The sequence below is a fragment of the Typopeltis vanoorti genome, chromosome 2, assembly GCF_054136105.1.
Source record: "Typopeltis vanoorti isolate ZY-2024b chromosome 2, IOZ_Tvanoo_1.0, whole genome shotgun sequence".
Lineage (NCBI taxonomy): Eukaryota > Metazoa > Arthropoda > Arachnida > Uropygi > Thelyphonidae > Typopeltis > Typopeltis vanoorti.
Window position 1 is genome coordinate 54,243,351 of NC_143550.1, and position 21,601 is coordinate 54,264,951.

Here is a 21,601-nt window from a genome sequence, read left to right on the forward strand (position 1 = left end):
ATTTACATTATATATATATATATATATATATAATGTAAATAAGTTTTTTTTTTTACTTTGGGAATAATCTATATTAGGGTTACCAAGTAAATTTATAAACTTGGTTATTTTACTCCTAATCCCAAGTAAGCAAATAGTTAAGTTTGCGCCTGAAAGGTAGTTCAAGTCTAAAGGTGGTGCAACACCAGGGCAACTCATTGTAAAGGTGGGTAAAGCTCTGATCACTATTCTTAGTAATTCCCATAATGTAAAGCACATCTCACTAAGAGATATATACTGCAATACATTATGGGTGGGCTATACATCTCTTAGTGAGATGTGCTTTACATTATGGAAAATATACTAATAATAGTGATCAGAGCTTTACCCACCTTTACAATGAGTTGTCCTGGTGTTGCACCACCTTTAGACTTGAACTACGTTTCAGGCACAAACTTAACTGTTTGCTTACTTGGGATTAGGAGTAAAATAACCAAGTTTATAAAATTACTTGGTAACCCTAATATAGATTACTTCCAAGTATAAAAAATCTTATTTACATCTATATCTCCTCCAGAGATTATTCAAAATAAAAACGCCTTTTAGGTAAAGTTCATAAGGCTCTGTGTTACTAAAACCTTGGTACGAAGGAGGGGGTACAGGAAAAGTCCTTTTTAGGACTTCCAGGGTAACAAATGGCAATGCCAATGAAGTTATAACTGAGGCTCGGATATTGCCGTTACCCAGCCATGACTAGAGCTTTATAGCTCAATAACACTCCATCCACACAGATTTTCTTCATTCAGATGACGGGATAAAGAGTCAAGGACTCAGTCCATCGCTCAGTTCTTTTAAGAACTTTAAGAACCTTGGTACGAAGATGAATCACTCGACCGTGAAATGTGGTGATTGATTCATTCAATCAAATACCCTTGGAGGGTAATGGATGGGAATGAAGTTCTAACTGAGGCGCGACTATTGCTGTTACCCTCCTGCTATGATCAGAGCTTTAATTGCTCAATAACACTTTATCCATACACTGTCCTCTACAGATAACGGGGAAGATGAAAAGCATTCTTGCTTTGCCCATTTAAGCCAGTCCTTGTAAGGACTATAAAAAACTTTGGTATTTAAGGTCTAGCTACTCACTGAGGAGACCTCAAAAAAGGTTGAAACCGGTCTGGGTAGTGACCTCACCCATAATGTATTGCAGTATACATCTCTTAGTGTGATGTGCTTTACATTATGGAAAATACTAAGAATAGTGATCAGAGCTTTACCCACCTTTACAATGAGTTGCCCTGGTGTTGCACCACCTTTAGACTTGAACTACGTTTCAGGCGCAAACTTAACTGTTTGCTTACTTGGGATTAGGAGTAAAATAACCAAGGCCTAAAAGGGTGTATGAGCTTATTATTAATTACTCTATAAAAAAAAGAGAGAGATCTTGAAAGATTTTCAAAAGTATTACAAAAAACAAATAATACTTTTTTTTTCTATTATTCTAATTCTAAGTATATCAAAAAGCGTGATGTAACTTCATGACTAGTGTATGTATATACATATTACACCAGTGGTCATAAAATTTGTTACTTATCTCTTCAGAAAACTCGTTTCGGCATGACAATAAGTAATAAAGATCTCAAAAATAAAATAAAATAATATAATAGACCAATAGAAAATAGTTTTTTTATTTATACAACGGTGTGAGGGGGGGATATTTCGAATAAATAATAAAAATGAATCAATAAAGTGGACAAAATAAGTTCAATAAATGTTGTGATTTTGAACTATTAAAGAGTGGTAGTTCAATAGAAAGCAATGGCTCAGATCTGAACCCGCCCCCGAATATAATTCTGCCGCTATGTCAAAATGCTCTGTATTATCACGTTTGCCTTTATTGAAAATTTGAAGCCTCTATTTATTGTTTTAATATATTGCACTTTCCGTCCTTCATCGTTATGTCCTTGTACCAAGAATGTGGCATCCCTTGACACTCTGCAAGCGTTCTTCAGATCTACAAATGCATAGCATAACTCAATGGTTCCTAAACTGTGCGCCCTGGGGCGCTGCGAAATATTCCAATCTTTTCGCTGAAATGACACTTAGCCCACGTGGTTTTAGAATCGGACCATCGATGTGTTGATGTATCGTGCGAAAATCAACGTAGAACAGGAAATGAGGATGGCTGCGTCCAGTTTTATTCCAAGATTTGGGAAGATGTGCAGTAAACAACAGGCTCACCCGTCCCACTAATTACGATTTATTTATTCAATCTTTTGATTGTTCAAAATATGTACTTATCTAATACTTTTTACATAAATTGTTCGTGAATTTGAAATACGTGTGTCATTTATTTTTTTTAACTTAACCAACCTAACCGCACCAACTGCGCACTGCAACTGTTAGGTAGGCCTATGTTCTGACTTCGGGCACCGTGGAAAAATCCTGACACACACTTTCGGAACCAATGGCATAACTCTTTATTTTCCTAATTTTTTCCTGTACCTGTCTTATCTGATAACGTATATTACGTAAGCTGTGTATTTATCTTTCATGATGTTTATTTACTATGTCTGATTCTTTGATCCGTAAGGCTTCCTAATGTCTTTGGTAAATTTTGCATCCCGATGCCTTTTTTTTGTTTTAATCACGCACAGGGATAATCTAAGTAATCTTCTTACCTTTTGCTTGATTGATATCATTCATTAATCAATATATCTCAATACCGCATAGATCTTGGAATATTAAGATATCCTCAAACTTATCACATTTGATCCCAGAACATAAGCGATAATATACTGGTTAGGATTAGGAATCGTCTACCATGTTCTCGTGTCCTATCTACCATCTAGAAACATTTATGGAAGTAAAGATTGGCTGCCAATCGAATTTCAAAGTTAGGCTTAAAAGAGATTTTGTTTATTCTTTTGGGCAATAAAATGATATCGAATGTTTATTTCTTTTTTGTTTTCTTTTTTGTTTTTCTTTTCTTTCTCATAAAAATAAGACCAATTTTGAAACTGAACACACTACGTAAATAAAGCCAGCAAGATCAAATTATTCATTTGTTTGTTTTTTTTTAATAACAGCGATAATTACCACTCGTATATTCGAACTTACTGATGAAATAGATCCAGCAGGAAGGATAAGAACTTTATTCAACTGATTGATCTTTTCTTAAAACAGATGTGTTTGTAAGAAAATTTGTTTCAATCTTCCAGTAACCTCTGCTATTATTCAGTCTTGTATTATTGATTATAAAGTCGTACGGGAATTGCTGATTATTTCGAATGCAAATACGATCTCGCTTTAAGACTATTGATAAATCGAAGAAACAGACAGAATATGCTAAGAAAAGAAAAAAAAAAAAAAAAACTACCTGCCTGTCATCATTACGATTTCTAGTATCTCCAGAGCATCGTTGCTTTGTTTTCGGTTAAAAGTTGCTGTGACTCTGTTGGATTAATAGTGTTTTGTTGCACATCAATAAACATGAAAATACGACAGTTCGAATTAAGTTACGCTTATGGAAAATAAAGGCACTGATCTTCTGATATCACTTGGATACAATAAATCAAAATTATAATTCTCAAACAAAAATTATAATTGGATGTATGAAAACTAGTAGATTCGATTCAACCATTGAATTTATGTAATCTTTGCTTTAGAGCAAAATTATTGCTCTAAAAAAAGTGAAACTTTTTTAGAGCAATAAATAATTGCTCTAAAAAACTCTTACAGTTGAAGTGTACTAGAAATAAACTCAATACAGACCGTACAAAATGGAGGAATGAAGGAGGGGGGGGGGGAACTCATGAAATCTTGGAAGTCATTAAGCTACTTCTATTCATCTCTACCAGCGTTTTCTTCATGCTTAGGGACTTTCTATGAGATTGACGGGATTGACTTCACCCTTCGCCATATAACCAACGCGAAAGTTAAACACAGAACTTCTTCAAATATATCGATTCTTTTAGCAATCCAAGGATGAAAGAATTTAATTACTGAGCACCATTTATTGGCATCGCATGGTACTCTTTGACAATGTCCGCATAGTCTTCTAGCATAAAATAATCCAAAAATAGAAGGAAGAACCAAATTAAATACAAGCAAGTACACAGAAAATAGGAGATTTCTAAAAATACAGAAGTAAACAGTGCGAACAGCTAAAATGCGAGTGACAGAAAGCAAAAATAAAATGAAACAGTAATTACGTTAAAACCGCCACTGCTACCAAAGACTTGGATGCAATTGTCTGTAGCTAAAGATAGAACATAATGTGAGTGTGAAGCCAGTTTAGCGCACGGTGAAAGCTGAAAAATGTAGAAAGCTAATGAGAGTCCGCACATAATCCAATGCCAAGAAAGATACCTTTGGCAGAAGTAGATACAGAGGACTCAGAAGTTATGACTCGACATGTGTTTTGAGAATGGAGGTGCGTGTGGAGTTGCCAATATAATAAAACAACAGTGACTTATTCAGATAATGTGCACATACGTTTTGTTTATTATTTATTTATTAGGTCTGTGATATGAATTTAAATTAATTATAGTCATGTAGTTATAAGTTACATTAAATACTTTGCATTTGTTGGTTTCTCGTGTATCTTTGGCAACGTGAAAGTTATCAAACGATAAATGTTTTTAATTATTTTTTTGTTGCCAAACGTAACTGTTTTTTTATTATTTTGTTGCCAAACGATAAATGTTTGTTGTCATTATTTTTGTTGCCAAATAAAAATGTGTATTTTTGTTGTTAAACAAAAATAAACATTAGCTAATGATTTTTATTGCATTGTTGGATAACTGTTAAATTAATTAATCTTTAAAGCAAGCTCGCTATCAGCATAGTGTAATTCCGTATGTTACAATCATCACAATATCACACGAATTTAAAATAAAAGCAAAATGCGTAGATATAATCAGGCAAAATGATTTTCATAAGTATAATCAGTTTATTTTATGCTGGAGAGAAATAATTTACATTTTATTCCCTTGTTTTTGCTCATTTTCTAATATTTTCGCATTGTATGTAATTTTCTATAGCAAAATAGTTTCTTTTGTTGAGACGGATGTGACGTTAGGAGCCCATGGCAACAACAGGCTCTGCTTGCGTATGCATAGGCAAACTGCCGGAACTCCGCGATAAGTATACACGGATACTTCCTAAAGTGCTGTGTGTTTCGATTTACGTCACAAACATGCGAACGACTCTTTCAGTCAAGGAATGTGCTATAAGACTAGCTGGACAAATATATATATATATACAGTATATATATATATATTCTAAGTACCTATATTTTCACACGCTATAACCTTCGTAAAATAATAATAATGATTTAGCTTGCATTTGAACCCATGTTCTGGGAATTTTTCCAAGTCAGTTATTCCGTAAAGATGTTTTATCCCTATTTATTAATCCATTTTGTCAAAAAAAAAAAAAAAATGGCTGTGCTATCTTCTGCAATCCTGGTAAACATCCTTCTTTCAACACCATAAGTGAAGCGAGGTCCTCTTAAATTTTTCTACGGTTCTAACTTCGCCTTGAGCTCCGTATTTCCGGCTCAAAAGAGATTACCTAATTACGGAAGCAGCAGTTAGAAGCATTTTTTTTTTCTTACAGGCTACCGTAGAGGCAAAAATTCATGCTTCGTGGTCTCTCCTTTTCCTACCTTTCCATCCACTTTTTACCTGTCACTCTTGGAGCGAGAGAACGGTTGGAAAACATGCGAAAGATTGTGTCTTGCGCAGGCATAAGTAAGCAATCGATGAGACAAAACAAGGTGACTGATGGTGGTGGAAAAACCATTAATAATGGCGCGCGCGCGGGCTCTTTGTGTGTGTGTGTGTGTGTGTGTGTGTGTGTGTGTGTGTGTGTGTGTGTGTGTGTGTGTGTGTGTGTGTGTGTGTGTGTGTGTGTGTGCGCGCGCGTGTGTGTGTGTGTGTGTGCGTGCGTGCGCGCGCGCGCCAGGAGTTCGGGAAGAGAGTAAACGTGGCATCTAATAGTTCGTAAAATCTCCGATCGCGTGAACATTAATGTTTCAGTGAGAAAGGTATATACATATGGAAAATACCCACGTACAAACGATCCCCCCCCCAATGGGATCCACGTGGGATGTTCTTCCTCCACTGCATAACAAGAGGAAATTATAGGTATCATCTTCTTCTCTTACACAATCACGCAACTAACACCAGATGCCAAAGGTACCATTCCTTCGACGCAGGTACTATGTCTTTATGTTTTTTCCTTCCTTAGAATGTCTGCCAAGAACGACATAAAAAAAAATATTCTTAGAGAATCCTTGAAGAGTTTAACCTGCCACGTGTGTTCATCAGAATTCCCTACCATCCCTCTATCCCTACCCCACCCCCCCTCTCTTCCCTCTAACTCTTACAGGGAAGCTGTTAGAAAACGGAACTACTGATAATCGTAGCTTGACGGAAGTGTGTAATTTTTCATAAATCGAAAAAAAAATAATAATAATAATAATAACATATCGGTTTTGAAAATAGTATTTTAAAAAAATTTAAAATTTATAATTTTATAAAGCATGCTAGTTTTAAGCCATTTTTCCATTATCCTAGTAGTAGGTTAATAGAAATTTTAATTCGGTAGTTAAGGATGAACAGATGCAAAGAATAAAACCGAAAGAGCCAATGATTTATTGAAACGATAATGATTATTAAATGTAAACGATTTATGTCGCTTTAATTTTCAATCAAAAATCTTTGTTACAATACATGCACTAATACCTCCATTTTACATAAAAGAAAAAGAAAGTCTGAGTTAACTAGTTTCACTCCTAACAGCCACTACATAAATGTGTAAACTTTTTTTCTTTTTTTTTGTAAACAAATTACCACTTTACTCTTCATCCTTCAGTACATTTGCATTCAATACATTTAAATCCATTTCATTGAATTCACCGTTCAAACATAATTTACAATAATCTGTGATGATTTTTTTTAAATTATCGGCGTGTACTCTAAGTAGTTTATAAGCTTGATTTTTGTCATTATCGGATTTCTTCTATTTAAGAAAATATCAAATGCCAGATCCATCTACTTTAATAGCACTACAGTGGCTACAGTTCTCATCGCCTCTCCTTTCATTTATTTCGCAATTCTATTTTATCAGATGCGTTTAAAAGAAAAAACAAGGCCAAATTCGCATTTCACGCAATGCTCACACATGAAATATCCAAACTGGATAATAAAAGCGGACAAGCGGATATAACAGCAGCAGCCACAAACTATTTGCTAGAATATAACCAAAGCAGGTTAAGCAGAGCTAATGTTCATTACATTAGGAGTTATTAGCAAAGCAGACAGAAAAATGTTCCGGCTGCAATTACAGTAGTAACCGTTCTCCTTGCTGAGAAGATTCAGCTCCAATGCATGCTGATAATCAACCGATATGCTCCTTTCAAAGCAGGGTCATCTCTATAGTAAAAGACTGTAATGCTCTCGTCTTGAACTGCTGATTTCTTTCATGTAAAATAAGAATGAATAAAATTACCACTGTGCCGTTTTGCAGAATGCAATGCAAATTAAAATAATCTTTCGAGACGTATATCAAAACACTTAAAGTTACATGAAAAGGTGAGAGCTGTCTTCCGCCACCATTTCGGAATTACGACAACACGCTTAACTAAGCAATATCCAAGAATTCCTTTCCAAGCTCAACCTCTTTATAACTCCCCTACTCAGATTACTTATCTAAGTATTCCTCGTTACTTATTCCCTACACCCTAATCACCCTAAAGGGGAAAAACACTTCAACACGTCACAGGCATACAAATGATTGAGGCACGACAGCTGTAGGCCATTTCTAAGCATGCCTATCAGAGAGGTATTGAACAACAGAAGGGTCATTGAAATCTATGAATAGAATCCTGCTGCATCGTACGGTAAAGGAGATAACTGTAACTTATATGCTTTTTAATTTCCTTGCAAAATATTCTGTCCCTAAGTTTTTTATCAGTCCTAAGATTTAGATCACCCAACGTATTCCTTATATGATCTAATCTTATGAGATGTGGATAGTATAAAAGTCATTTGATATTTCTTCATATATCAAAATCCATTTATTCCATACAAAGAAAAATATCTTTCTACTGGTAGAGATAAACTTGACATTTCATCTGTGCTGAAAATCTTCCATAACAATATTTAAGTGAAGAGATGGATGTAAGCCATTGTTATCCGATATGTCCAGAGAACAGTCAAAAGATGGCTAAAAAGAATTGCAATAAATAGAAATGGGACAGCAGAGGAAACTTTCGGATTATATAATGGAATAAAGAACAGAGGTTAGAAGATTGTAAAATAAAATGAACATCCTGGTAGCCACAAAGATTTTGACGGAGTACATCTAAGCTCTCTTTTTATCTCCTTATAACGGCCTGTCTGACGACAAAATAGATTTACGATCATGTTCCCTACGACTATACACTGGTATTTTATCCATTGCCGGTATAATATCTGTCAGGTGAGAAGGTATGAGCTGACCGAATGGGTAAATCATATAATGCGTTTGCAATATCTCGTATATATTGGTTGCTTCTCTACTAGTATAGCATACCAAAAAGACCTTGATTTTAATGTTTCCATCAATACGTTTCTTCACTGCTCCACCTGGTAAAATTATTGAGATTTGATCTTCTAAGAGTGCGAGAAATAAAGTGAAAAATTCACTTTATGTCTGATAATCTGTGTGTTAACTGAAAAATGACCTTTTGTGTAACATTCGATCTTCCAATTCTTCCAATTAATTACAAGCTTGGAATTTTCAACAGAATTTCTTCTACTAGGATAGAAGTGTATCTATTGCATTATAAAAAAAAATAAAATAAAATAACTCAATCACGATGTAATCATAATTCCAGTATCCCACCGTATATATCATCTACTTATATGTATTTTCGAAAGTACTTTTCAGCCCTTTCTGTTGATCTCTATTCATAAATTCCATTGTACACAACGTCTCTGACATCACACGCAACGATAGAGAGAGATTGCGGATGATTTCAAAGTTTATCGGGAAGTATGGACGAAATAAAATATATTCGAGTCAGTTAAAGTAACATGGACAGGACCAAGGAGAACGGAGCGTACACACGAATAAAATATTAACGATATGGATCGCCATAAGAAAGAGAACAAGCAGGGTTTTGAAAAAGGCACTGCAAAGGTTTCAATAGACGGTTTGAATTTGTATTTCTTATTTTCTGCGTTCTTTGTCTTACTCGCTCGCTTTAAAAGTGCAATCAAACATTTATAAATTTATTACAATCACGTTTTTCTTGTGTACCTATTTGTTTTCCGGTAGAATACAAATTTAGAAATATTTTTTATGAATAATCTCTGAAAGATGCAAGAAGATTATAGCAAAAGGGATGAAATATTATTTTATGTTTTTTCGCAACACATCTGTGATACAGTCGATAGCCATGATGCTATTTGCTTTGAAAGATCTGATTTTGGGTGCTGTCTTGGACTGTTGGGATGATTTCACGCAAAATATATCTGAACTGGCTAATTTATTGCATTTTGTTCTGCTGTTACATTAAAAATAGAATAACAATTTGCTGAGACAAATGTCTCTGGTACAGAATAAAAACAGTATATTTTGTTGGTAGTATGGGTTTTTAGTTGTGGGAAGGGATTATTATCTTTTGGAGATCTCAGAAGATCCCATTTTGGAAATGTTTCTAAATATGTTTTATATTTAAAATATTTTAACAAATAAGCTTGTGAGTCTGCGCTGTTAGCCTAGTGGCTGTGCGCTTCGCAACCATATGCCTGGGGAAGGAGCGTCCTAGGTTCGATTCCCGTCGGTGACGTGAGGAGCTTAAGGATCTTCCTGTACCATAGCCAAGTTAGCCGGTCTTGGGCGTGGACAGTAGGGTTTTTTCCCCAGTTCAGCGGGGAATTTTACATCCCACAAAGCAGTCAAACCGATCTTGAGAACTCAACACTATGGACATAGGATACACCGGGGCATAGGGATGACCACCTTATCCTGTGAACGGTTTGAGTTCCAATGATTAATAAACCCTCGACACCGCAAGGTAAAAGAGGGAAAGGAAGATGAGATAATAAGCTTGCGAATGGAAATACCACAATGTAAATATGCTATGTCCTACCCACATCTCTGTATTCAACTTATTTACATTGCATTGTTTTAATATTTTTCTAACTTATCTGTTAATATTGTTATCCCTGAAGTAATTCTCGGTTTTATTAGCAATTAAACGCAATGGTATTCCATTTCTGAATGGTACTTATAGGTCTACTAGTCGTTCCGACTGACTTTCATAACCATACTTTTAGAATAAGGTGGTTAGTTTTATGCTCAAATGTATATTCTTGTGTGTAAATTGTTGGGCGAGTTCAGGGATGAAAAACCAAGTTTCCAGGAGGGAAAAACCCTGCCACTCCTGTATGAGACCGGCTAACTTACCTTTAACTGAAAAGCTCTGATAAAAGGTTGGCATCCTAAATCTGATTCGAACCCAGGTCTTTCCAAGCAAATGATCATTATCAAGTCAGTTCCTTTGTAAAACTTTTCAACAAAAAAAAAAAAAGTGGTCTCTTACGAGATAACAAAAAGTGTAGTGGAAATGAGATTAATCAGTTTGTTGAAATCGGGTTTTAGATACATACGGGTTTTAACTGTCAAAATAAATATTCTGTTAGTTAACTTATTTATTGTGGTACTAAACTGGTGTTTAATTTAGTGTCAGGTAACGTTGTGCGCAAATTAATTTTTATTATGTTATTATGTTGAATTTGTGTTTTTATTTGCAGGTAAATTTGTGATAATAATCCTCCTAATATGAATTCAAGAAAAAAAAATCGAAGAAAACAGAGGATTCAATAAAATGTGGGTGGAGAGAGAAATTTGCAATTATAGAAGTAAATGGAAATCCTCAATGTTTAATTTGCCATCTACGACTTCAAAATAACAAATCAAGTAATGCCGAACGACATTTTCGAGGAAAACATTTAGACTTCAGTAAAAAATATCCTGAGGATGATAATAGGAAAAAAAAGCTATTGAAGAATTACAAAAGAAAACATTGCTTCAGCAAAGAAATTTGTCAACTTGGACGAAATCTTCGTCGAATACTATTCAAGCAAGTTTTTTGTTATCCCTTGAAATAGCAAAAGTGGGAAAACCTTTTACCGATGGTGAATTTCTAACAAATTGCATGTATAATGTCTCTGAAATTCTATTTAAGGATATGAAAAGTAAAGACGAGATATACGTAAAGAAATTAAAGATTTACCTCTTTCGGCTAGAACTGTCAAGGAACGGATTGTAACAATTTCTGCAGAAGTTTCAAATATGCAAATTATGGAAATTAATTCTGCCGATTTCATAGCTATTGCTGTTGATGAACCAAATGATATTTCCGATATGGCACGATGCTGCTTGATGGTTAAATATATCACATCTTCCGGTATTCGAGAAGAACTTCTTGATCTGCTAACACTTAAAGGACACACTACAGGTCAAGATATTTCAGAAAACCTTCTAACAAATTTACAGAATGAAAATATAAATATTAATAATATAGTATGCGTTGCGACCGATGGCGTGCCTTCTATCATTGCGAAAAATAAAGGGTTTGTTAAATTATTCTCCACTCGTATTCCAGATGGAGTTATTTCATTGCATTGCAATTTGCATCAAGAAGCTTTAGTTGCAAATTCCTTGGGATTATTACCACAACTAAAAAGAGAGATGGATGTTGTTGTGCCAATGATCAATTTCACCCGATTTCAGACGTTGAATCACAGACTTTTTGACACATTTTTAGAGGAACGAGGTAGTCAACATAAAGATTTAGTGATATTTACATCTGTACGATGGTTATCAAGAGGAAAAGCATTAAAACGTTTTTTTTCACTGCTTAAAAGAAGCAACAGTTTCTTAACCACTAAAAATTCTAACGTAAATCATGTGGAACTTCTCAGTAATCCCGAATGGATACAAAATTTTTGTATCCATTTGGCATTACTGTTTTAGTACCATTTTAGTACGCTAAATTTGAAGTTGCAAGGGAAGGGAAACACAGCTTTATAATTACTAGAGGAAGTCCTTACCTTTGAACAGAAACTAAGAGTGTTTTTCGAAGATGTCACTGAAGAAAACTTTATATATTTTGAAAATCTAAAAAATTGATTGAATTTAAATCAAGAAAAAGTTGATTGCAAAATATTCGCTGAAAGGATTACTGTAATTTTAGATTCATTTACAAGCAGATTTCAGGATTTTAATAAACATCAGGAGATGATGAAATTTATATTACATCCATTAAATTGCAATTTAAAATTAATAGATATCGAAGCTTTTCCCGGAATATCAATTGCAGAACCACAAATGGAGCTTCTGGAAATTCAGAATAAAATCATCTGAGTACAAAAACTTCAGGAAATGGTAGCACAAATTGAAGAAAATGAGGTTACTATGGAAGAAATACCACAGGAAATTATATTTAAATGTTGGAATTCTTTTCCAATTAATTATTCAAATGCCAGGCGACTTACTTTTGGGGTTTTGACTCTTTTCGGTTCAACGTACAATTGCGAACAATTTTTCTCTTCAACGAATTACATTAAAAATAAGTATAGGAATAAATTGACCGATGAAAGTTTGAAAGCCGAATTACTATTAAAGTGCACGACGTACAATCCAGATTTAAGTAAATTGGCTGAGAAGATACAAAATCAAAAGTCTCATTAGTGAATTTTAAATGAAAACAATCAAATATCTATTAAAATACATAATATTGTATTTTTGTTCGGACTAATTCTTTTTGCAATACAAATTCTGATTTTTTTTGCAATATTATACTTACTTAAACATGTTTTGTAATTAAAAACTTAATCAAACTTAATGTTGTTTTATTTACTGAACATAAAAAAAAAATATATGCAAACATAAAAGTGGTATTTGATATCTGGAAGTACTGAATTAAAAACAAATTTACCTAAGTTTGAACTAACTGCAACTTTCAGTCAACAGGAAAAATCGAATTGAAGTTGTGGCTCCTAAAATTTTGTTTTAATTAATTTTTTTGGTGGAATGACTCTTTGGTTCAAAAAGGTTCCCGACCCCTGCTTTAGGGTATATTAGATTACTGTTCTTTGGTATATCCATAGAATAATAATTTACCAATTTATCGCCATATTTTTCAACTGTCAGTCGCCTTTTTCCATTTAATCTTTCCAGGCAAAAACAAATATTTTATTATTTAATTATTTTATTTAACAGTATTAAAAAAACAGTGATAATTCTTAATTTATTTCAAAACAAAAAGGGCAAAGAATTCCAGGTAGAATAAGGTTGTTGTTGATAGCCTTTTCATCGCCACTCACAGATAAATCTATTGAGAGAGGTCTTCATCAATAGGACAACGCTCTCTTTCATCAGTGAGTGTTTCCTTGGGTTGCAAATGATTTTTCCTGTCAATAAATCATTTTCTCTAGTGCCACACATGCCAAGAACATTCTAAATCACAACGGCGCCCTCTGACGTTTCTAGGCTTCAACTGAAATGACGTGTTCGTAGGTGTCAGCTGTAAATTGTTAAAAAGTGTGCAATATTGGGGACTGTTCTACAAAAGCGCATAAAAGAGAGAGAAATAAACACACTCTACTAGTGACAATTAAATATAGAAATAATAAAATAAATAAAGAGAATAAAACTCGTGATGAAAAAGAAAAAGATATAAACTAAAATTGCAAAATATTTAAAAATAACAGGCGTAATTAACTCTATATTTAAACCAAGCCCAGTACAAAAACAAACCCAACTAAAGGTATGCAACATTAGCCCTACCTGTCCTATTGTATGGAAGTGAAATTTGGACAATAAAACAAAAAGACAAACAAAGATTAATAACAGCTGAAATGAAGTTTATGAGAAAAACTGCAAAGTCTATTCGATCACACAAGAAACGAAGAAATTATGAAAGAATTAAACCAGGAATCAGTAATAGGAAAAAAATAGATAAAAAAATATAAACACAAATGGCTGGAACACGTTTGAAGAATGAAAACATAAAGATTACCAAAACAAGCCTTAAATTACAAACCATTGGGGAAAAAAAAACCAGGACGTCCTCTTAAGGGATTCAACGATGACTTCTAAGGCCGGAACAGGTCACTCTAGGCGTAAATCCTTGATAGGCATGATGATGAAAACTCGGGATGAATGTATGTCATAATAATCAATAGAAGAATAAAAAATATTATTAAATTTATATTGATGCTTTCAACGTACTGCTGTGGTCAGAAAGAAGAAATATTAGTCAATGCTAATGGCCGTGTTGTGAAGGTATTCTCTTATTTTAACTATTAAGAATCATAGCCTCCGTAGCTCAGTCGGGATAGACGAAGCAATTTGGTCGGAAAGACGTGGGTTCGGTTCCCCGTCAGTGATGTGAGGGATCTTTATCTGGTCTCTTTGGACTAAAGGTGAGTTAGCTGGTCTCATACGGTACGGAGGTAGGGAATTTTTTTTTACGCGGAAACAACCTTATCCTCGAGTTACGATTGCAAAGTCCAAGAATACTTGGAAAGGTTGTGAGCGCTCAAGTGCCTGTTAGGATCACTAGTAGATAGATAGATAGATAGTAAGAATGATTGTTTTTCTCTATTACCGTTGATAGCATCTGAAATCAATCTATTACTCGGAAGGCTTTTAAAGGATCTGTAATAAACCGAACGTCATAATAATTAGTATTATTTTTCTCGATTTATTTTATCTTCTTTCCATCTTCGTGTGTTGATTCCTGTGATAAATTTTCGGCATACTAAATATTAATTAAAAACATTCGTTCTTGTCATATTATGTCTGCGAAAAGCTGTTAAAAAAATGAAATTAAAGTGGAGAAAAGCAATCAAATCAATCATTTTAAAAATGCATCAGAAGAAAAAAAAAATCTTAACGTAAAACTCAGATAGTCAAAACTTATAAATATCCCATTGCCCTTTCTTCGTCAACATTTAAGATGGAGAAATAAGAATAGAGTTGGCTAGCGTAACTTTGAAGATAAAGATAATTTTAAAAAATTATGATGGATGATCTTCAATAAGAGTTGGGCAAACTATACAGGGAATATAAATGCGGAGCAGATTTTAGGGAGACCCTCCAATTGAAATATATTGGAAGCCTACATGTTGTTAGTTTCTTACAATTTTTATTTATAATTATTATAACATATTACTATAAAGAAATGAAAACTTGAGAGTTTTTCTTTACTTAAGCATATAAACTGAAATTCTACTTAACTTTATTTTCAAACTGTAGTTTATATAAAAGGGAAACGACTGACAGTTCCGTATTTTGGGACCTAAAAATTAAAGAAACTGGTCAAATTGTATATGGTGAATCCTAGCCTCCCCTAACCGGTAATTTAGTCGGTCCGGTCTACAAGATACTTCAAAAAGTGCATGACTTTTCAAATGTACAATGGCATGACGCCGGTAAACAACTGGAAAATGTCCTACTGGACATTTTCCAGCGTATATTTTATCGACCCGTCTGAGAAGTGATTCTAAGTATAATATATGGTATCACACAAGCGCCTTTGTGCTGTGCTACGGATAAAAACAGTCATATACATAGTTGGTCGCACTTATTGACGAGGTGACTGAGTTCCGAAGGCGATGAACTGCTAAACTTGATATTGTTCCGCTTGGATTTAAGTCCTATCCGTGCGTTGTAATTTGTCCTACGATGACGTTTGTGATCCCATAGTGTGTACTAATGCATATTAGTATTTACAAAACCTACAGCAGGTTAGTTTCGTGCATGGGCAGTGAATCGATGTTTTAATAGCATTTGCTCGGGTGTTTACAGGCTTAAGAGTTAGTGAAAGAACAGCGACAGCCAGTTTATAATTTAAATAAGCAATTGAGTTGAATTTAAGTCTCAAACTTCAGTAAAATAAAATTTTAGATGTGTGCAGATTTTTAAGTTCATGAATGTCCAAAACACTCATCAACATTATCGCCAATAAAACGATCGCGTATGGACTTAGCTGACACCATTAGAAACTCACAGACGGAAGAAGCCAAAACTCGCTGTAAGAAAAAGGATTCAAAATGGAAAAGATGAAAGTGGGAAATGAAAGATGAGTTCTAAAAAGAGCGAAGGGAAGTTTAAGCAACGAGGGTCAAGCATGAGTGAAAAGCAGAACCTCAAAGCGTAATCTTAGCCAATTGTCTTCCGCACACAGCACGCCAAATCGATGTGTCCCAAGGCGGGAAGTGACCAGGACACGTGCGTTATGTGACTGCTAATAAGGAAAAAACATTCATCAACGACCGATCGCCGCCTTGCTTTAAGTACTCCTCGGAGGTTACCATCGCACGCATAGCCAACGGTAGGAACGAAAACTCCTCCGGGGAAGTTAATGGCAGTCGCTTGCAGTAGAAACTTCACTCTAAGAATTACAAAGACTGTACGTACTGAAATGAAAGATGAGCGGATACGCCCATTCTGAATGAGCCTCATCAGTTTTCAGATTTATTATTATTATTATTATTATTATTATTATTATTATTATTATTATTTATTGAAATGTTAAAACGAAATATTAAATTATTATTGAAATGAGTTCGGTTCGAGTCCCATCTATGAAGTGAATAATCAGTGCTTTTTGAATCAAGATTGAGTGACCCAATCTCACACGAAGGTGGCGCAGTTTTGCCTCCGGAAAACTTGGAATTTTCCTCCCCTGAACAGACAGAAGATTATACACAATACACTGGTATCGTAATCTTAGGCTTAAGACTTGAACGTAAAGGCAATGCTGTAATGTGAACAATTCAAATCTATTAATATGCGTACTATTCTTTTCTTTTTTATCCATTGAATTATGAGTTATAATTAAAAAGTTCATAAAGACTTCCTCTTTTTTTTTAATTCTATCATATTTTGTATTATTAACTATTTATGATATTTCGAGTCTTGTTTCAGATGTGTAAATTAATAAATAATATATGGTAGGATCGCTGATTTATAGATTCTTACTTTTGTATCTTTATTTTTCCATACAGCTGAATTTAAACTTCCTGATATTTATTATTCTTTAGGGGTTTTTATTTTACTTCAGTCTGTATTATATTTTCGTTGATACCAATCTTTGGGCGATATTTACATTTCATTACATTTTTCCATGTTAAACCCTCTGCAAATGATTACCTTTGCAGGCCAATTGCAAATAATACTACACCACCTGCATATCCAACCAAATTTAAATTATTCTCTTTATTTATTTTCTTAAATTTCTCTTTCTTAAATTCTGTTCTTTTTGCAATATTTTATTCTCTTTTAAAATACTATTATTGTCTTCATCGGGAAACAGCTTTAGTGCACATCCTGAACAGTCAAACAATAACCTATGTAGAATACAGAAACAGCCTTAAGACCTGACGGGTTTCGTTCTCAAAGGTTCTCAAAATTATATACGAACTTGTGAATGTAGATACGTTTTTGTCACTGTTGGAGATACTGTCGTCTGTCTTTCATCCGGATCATATTCGACACTGCCATCGATTCGATCTAAACATCGAAAACGACCTTATAACACAATCTTTTCGACTGCAAATTCGTAATGAGAATAAAACAAGGTCATAAAATGTCAAGTATAGAAATTACGGATCTTTAGAATATAGCAATGTTATGATTGGTCCAAAACTGTTGCACATATAATGTAGTGATAGCTGAGAAATTGTTACATTGACGCAACCGGTTCTGTTTGTGGAATTATTTTAATCGTTTTTGGCAAACATCTTCCCTTAAATGCTTAATACCTTAATAATACTGTTGGCTGACAACGTGGCTGTCATCAGGAATAACACTGTCAAAGAAAATAGTCATCATGCTCGATAGGATCCTCCTGTTCCTCAATATAAAGATACCTAATTGAAAGTAAGTCCCACTGTTTACGTGTGCGTCCCTTGCGGTCTTTCCGGGAAGTTAAAAGAAGCTATGAACTAACCACGCAAATTGGAATCGATCGTTAAAGAAAAGACTAGTCTTATCAAACATCTATGTCCCTAAATGAGGAACTTTAAGGAACTATTCCTGAAGGAAAAATAGGATGATGATAATTCTCTTTGTAAAACTGTGGACAGCGTTTCCATTCTCCAACTAGCAGGCTGTGAATTCGAATCTCATTGTGACATAGATGTTATCAATGTCTTACCGTGATCTTCAATAAAGATTATTTGCATTACAGAAAGGAAAATGCCTTTGAGTTTCACATTACGGATATAGTCCAATCAAATAAGTTGGATTAATTTCAAAATCTGTAAAGTATGATCAGTATCCCAAAAAGAAGAGCAGATCTCGGATACTGATGATACTAGCCTACAGGAAACAGCTTCTTGCACAAACAATCCCTCAAGATAATCCAGAAAAAGATGTTGAAGGTTTCAAAAGATAGTTTTCAATCGTAACCAGAAATCTGAAATTTACTAAGAGTTTTTAGGAAATTCGAAAAAAGAACTAAGACTAAAATTAAAAATACCAATAACATTTTAAATACATTTGTATACTGCGTATTAGGCATATAAACAGATAACATATAAATCTAATTACGGATTCTACAAAAGCTTTGCGCTCATCTAACAAATCATAGTTACAGTACACGCCATACAAAGAAAGTAGTCCAATAGATGAAATAGGACAAGTTTCATACCTGGACGAAATTACGATTGAAGATATAGTTGTGAGATATACCCTCTTCGAAAACTTGGCAAACAGATTTACTGCTAATTCCCTCTAATTACAGTAGTGCAGTAAGAAAAATAACCTATTCGAGATGTTGCGAGTACTAGGATTCCATTGACTGACTGGCTGGCTATCTTCTGTTCGGTGATTAGCAAACCAGAACTTTCAAAGCGTGATCCATACTTAATCGAAACGAACCCATATACAACGCAAAATGAGTAACAAAAATAAACGGTTACAAACAGCAGATATAAACAAATCTGCAAGTCCGTAAACAAAGAAACAGTGTGTGTATTGCAACGTGTCCTCAACTTCCTACAGTAACGTAGCATTACATATTACAAAGATTAAAATGCCACAGCGCAAATATATCACCATTGTTCATTCCAAAGATATCACTAAACACCAACTGCCCATTTACATGAACAATTGTTCTGTAATTATATTAAATTTCCTTTGAATACAGAAACATTAAATCGCACATGTTATTGACTAACGCCCACTGACATCCCTTTATATAACTCACAATTATGGCTATCCATACATTAAAGTAATTGTGTTGAAATTATTTACTTCACGATTTGCATGATTTAAAGGCCGTTTAAATCATACGCGACATCTGAATATCGCCTAAAGGTCCTTCTGCTCAAACAGAAATCTTCCAACAGCATAACCACAGAGTCCATTAGGATTAGTTCTCCTATTTACTTGCTGCATATCATCTTTATATAAATGTATTGCTACTGGAAATTTGTATTAGTCAACAGGATTAATTTTTATTGTTTTACTTTATTATTTATGTATATTTATGGCCCTATTTGTCATAACATATTGTGGATTATATGTATTACGTAAAATACTTTGTTTGCCATGTCGTGTTATGGTTTTATTTTATAGTATCAATATTATATAATGAATGTTGTTCTTTTATTTGATTGAAGATGATAAGGTCCACATCGATAGCATATTAAATAGGAAATACTTCAAAGAAATGTTAGTCAAGTAACAATTAAACAAACTGACACAATGGGTTAGAGGCTATATGTAATTAAAACAAAAAACAAAACATGTTATGACGTCCGTGCAATAGTGGACTATATATTTATATGGGCACTTCATTTGTTCCTACTTTAAAAATATATTTGCAATATTATTCTGTGCCTATATCGAGTCGTAAATAAATATGGAAATATGTATAAAATTTATTATATCCTTGCATCGAGAGTTTATTTTTTCTTAAAACACGGAACTATCAAAATAAGACTTCATTAAACAAATAACTCTGAAACGAGTCAATATAATAAAATAGAAACGTAATGAAAGTACTCCTGATGACAAGGGAGAACGAAACATTATTTGGAATCAGTTTATTTATTTCTCGATAAAATGAAACCATTTATCATCTCTGTTCGTCTTGTTCAATCCACATCTGTTTCTTCGTTTAAATTTCCCGGTATTTGAAGTGTTTCTGAACCTTTGATAACTTTTTTCATTCAACAATTATGTATGTTGGCTGGCCTTACGTCGAGTTCCATGCGTCTTAGTAGACGAATGCTTACAGTATATTAAGTGTCTACAGGCATAAGACTCCGAGAGAGAGAGAGAGAGAGAGAGAGAGAGAGAGAGAGAGAGAGAGAGAGTTTGGCACGTAGCCAAGCGTGTGTGCAAGCTATTTTCACCCTCCTACTGATTTATAGTCCTGATGAAATTTCAAATGACTGATGTAATTATACTGAGGATATCTGCCTGGTCGAACAGTATAATGCCAGTATGGGCATAGCAGAAGAGAACTGGGACTTACGAAGTAATTTGTCTCTCCCAATCATTAGGTACGGACGGGACGAGTAAGAAACATCTTCAGTGGGAGGCAAAAAACAAACATCTGCCAATCACCTTCGCTTTTGAATGATCAAAATTCGTATCTTGTCGTGTTCGTTCTATATTAATGAATAGAAGTTAAATACAATCTACACATACCTACAGATTAAAATGTTAACTTTTTTAATTAAAATAAATTACAGGGAATGCTAGGCATTCCTGGAAAACAAGGAATGACATCTCACTTACTGTACTATCAACTTAGAGGCATAACGAGGCAAATACCAGTGCTAATTAAACCTAATTCAAGTGAGTAATACATCACTTAGTGTGATGCGGTAATGGAAGTTTGTGCGCATGCTCTGAAATGGCTGTTCAGAAATACTTACTTTTCGTTGATGATGATGAGGATGATACACCAAAGTTCGGTAATGTTCCCTTCTTCCTCGCATCATGAGTGATCTTTAACAATCAACTACGCTAATCCACAGTGCACTAGTGTCCAGGAAGACTAAAATGGCGTACATGAAGGAAGCACACACACACACACACACACAAATGTATACAGCATAGATCCAATAACACCAACGTTGCTAAGACGAATCCTTTAAAAAATGTTTCTTGGCTTGAAGCATCCACAAACTACGCTGCATCCTTTCCGTTCAGCTTCTTAGAAACACACTAGAACGTCTACAAGAAAGGGATGGATGCAAGCTAAAAAGGAAAAACAAATTCCCGTCTCTCTCTCTCTCACACACACACACTCGCACACTCACTCACTGTCGCGTACGGCGGAACTCACTGCCGACACAGTTGGGGTGTGCCAAGAGGGGAGGTAGTTTCTAAACTCGAAAAGTTTGGCAGTCGTGCACAAGTACGTGACGTCACGGCGCATATCCCCGCTAAATGAGCCACTATTCCGGGCTCGAGGGAAAAAAAAGCGTTGTTACTAGGTAACCAGCAGTCATTTTTAGGTGTTCACCCAACTTCGTTACCTTCACGCCCCTTAAAACCTTCCTGGGTTATGTAAGACTATCGGGGGATG

The 21,601-nt window shown here is 34.5% G+C and overlaps 1 protein-coding gene across 2 annotated transcripts in view; it reads right to left on the reverse strand.

Moving 5' to 3' along the window:
• The window catches only part of Ca-beta (Calcium channel protein beta subunit), a 304,062-nt gene extending 282,704 nt beyond the window's left edge, over positions 1-21,358 (reverse strand). For both annotated transcript variants that reach the window (XM_090411392.1, XM_090411372.1), the window contains exon 1: positions 20,946-21,358. In XM_090411392.1, the coding sequence (XP_090267518.1) occupies positions 20,946-21,011 (66 nt within the window). In that variant the 5' untranslated portion in view covers positions 21,012-21,358. The remainder of the gene's footprint in view (positions 1-20,945) is intronic.
• Between the last annotated feature and the right edge of the window lie 243 nt (positions 21,359-21,601).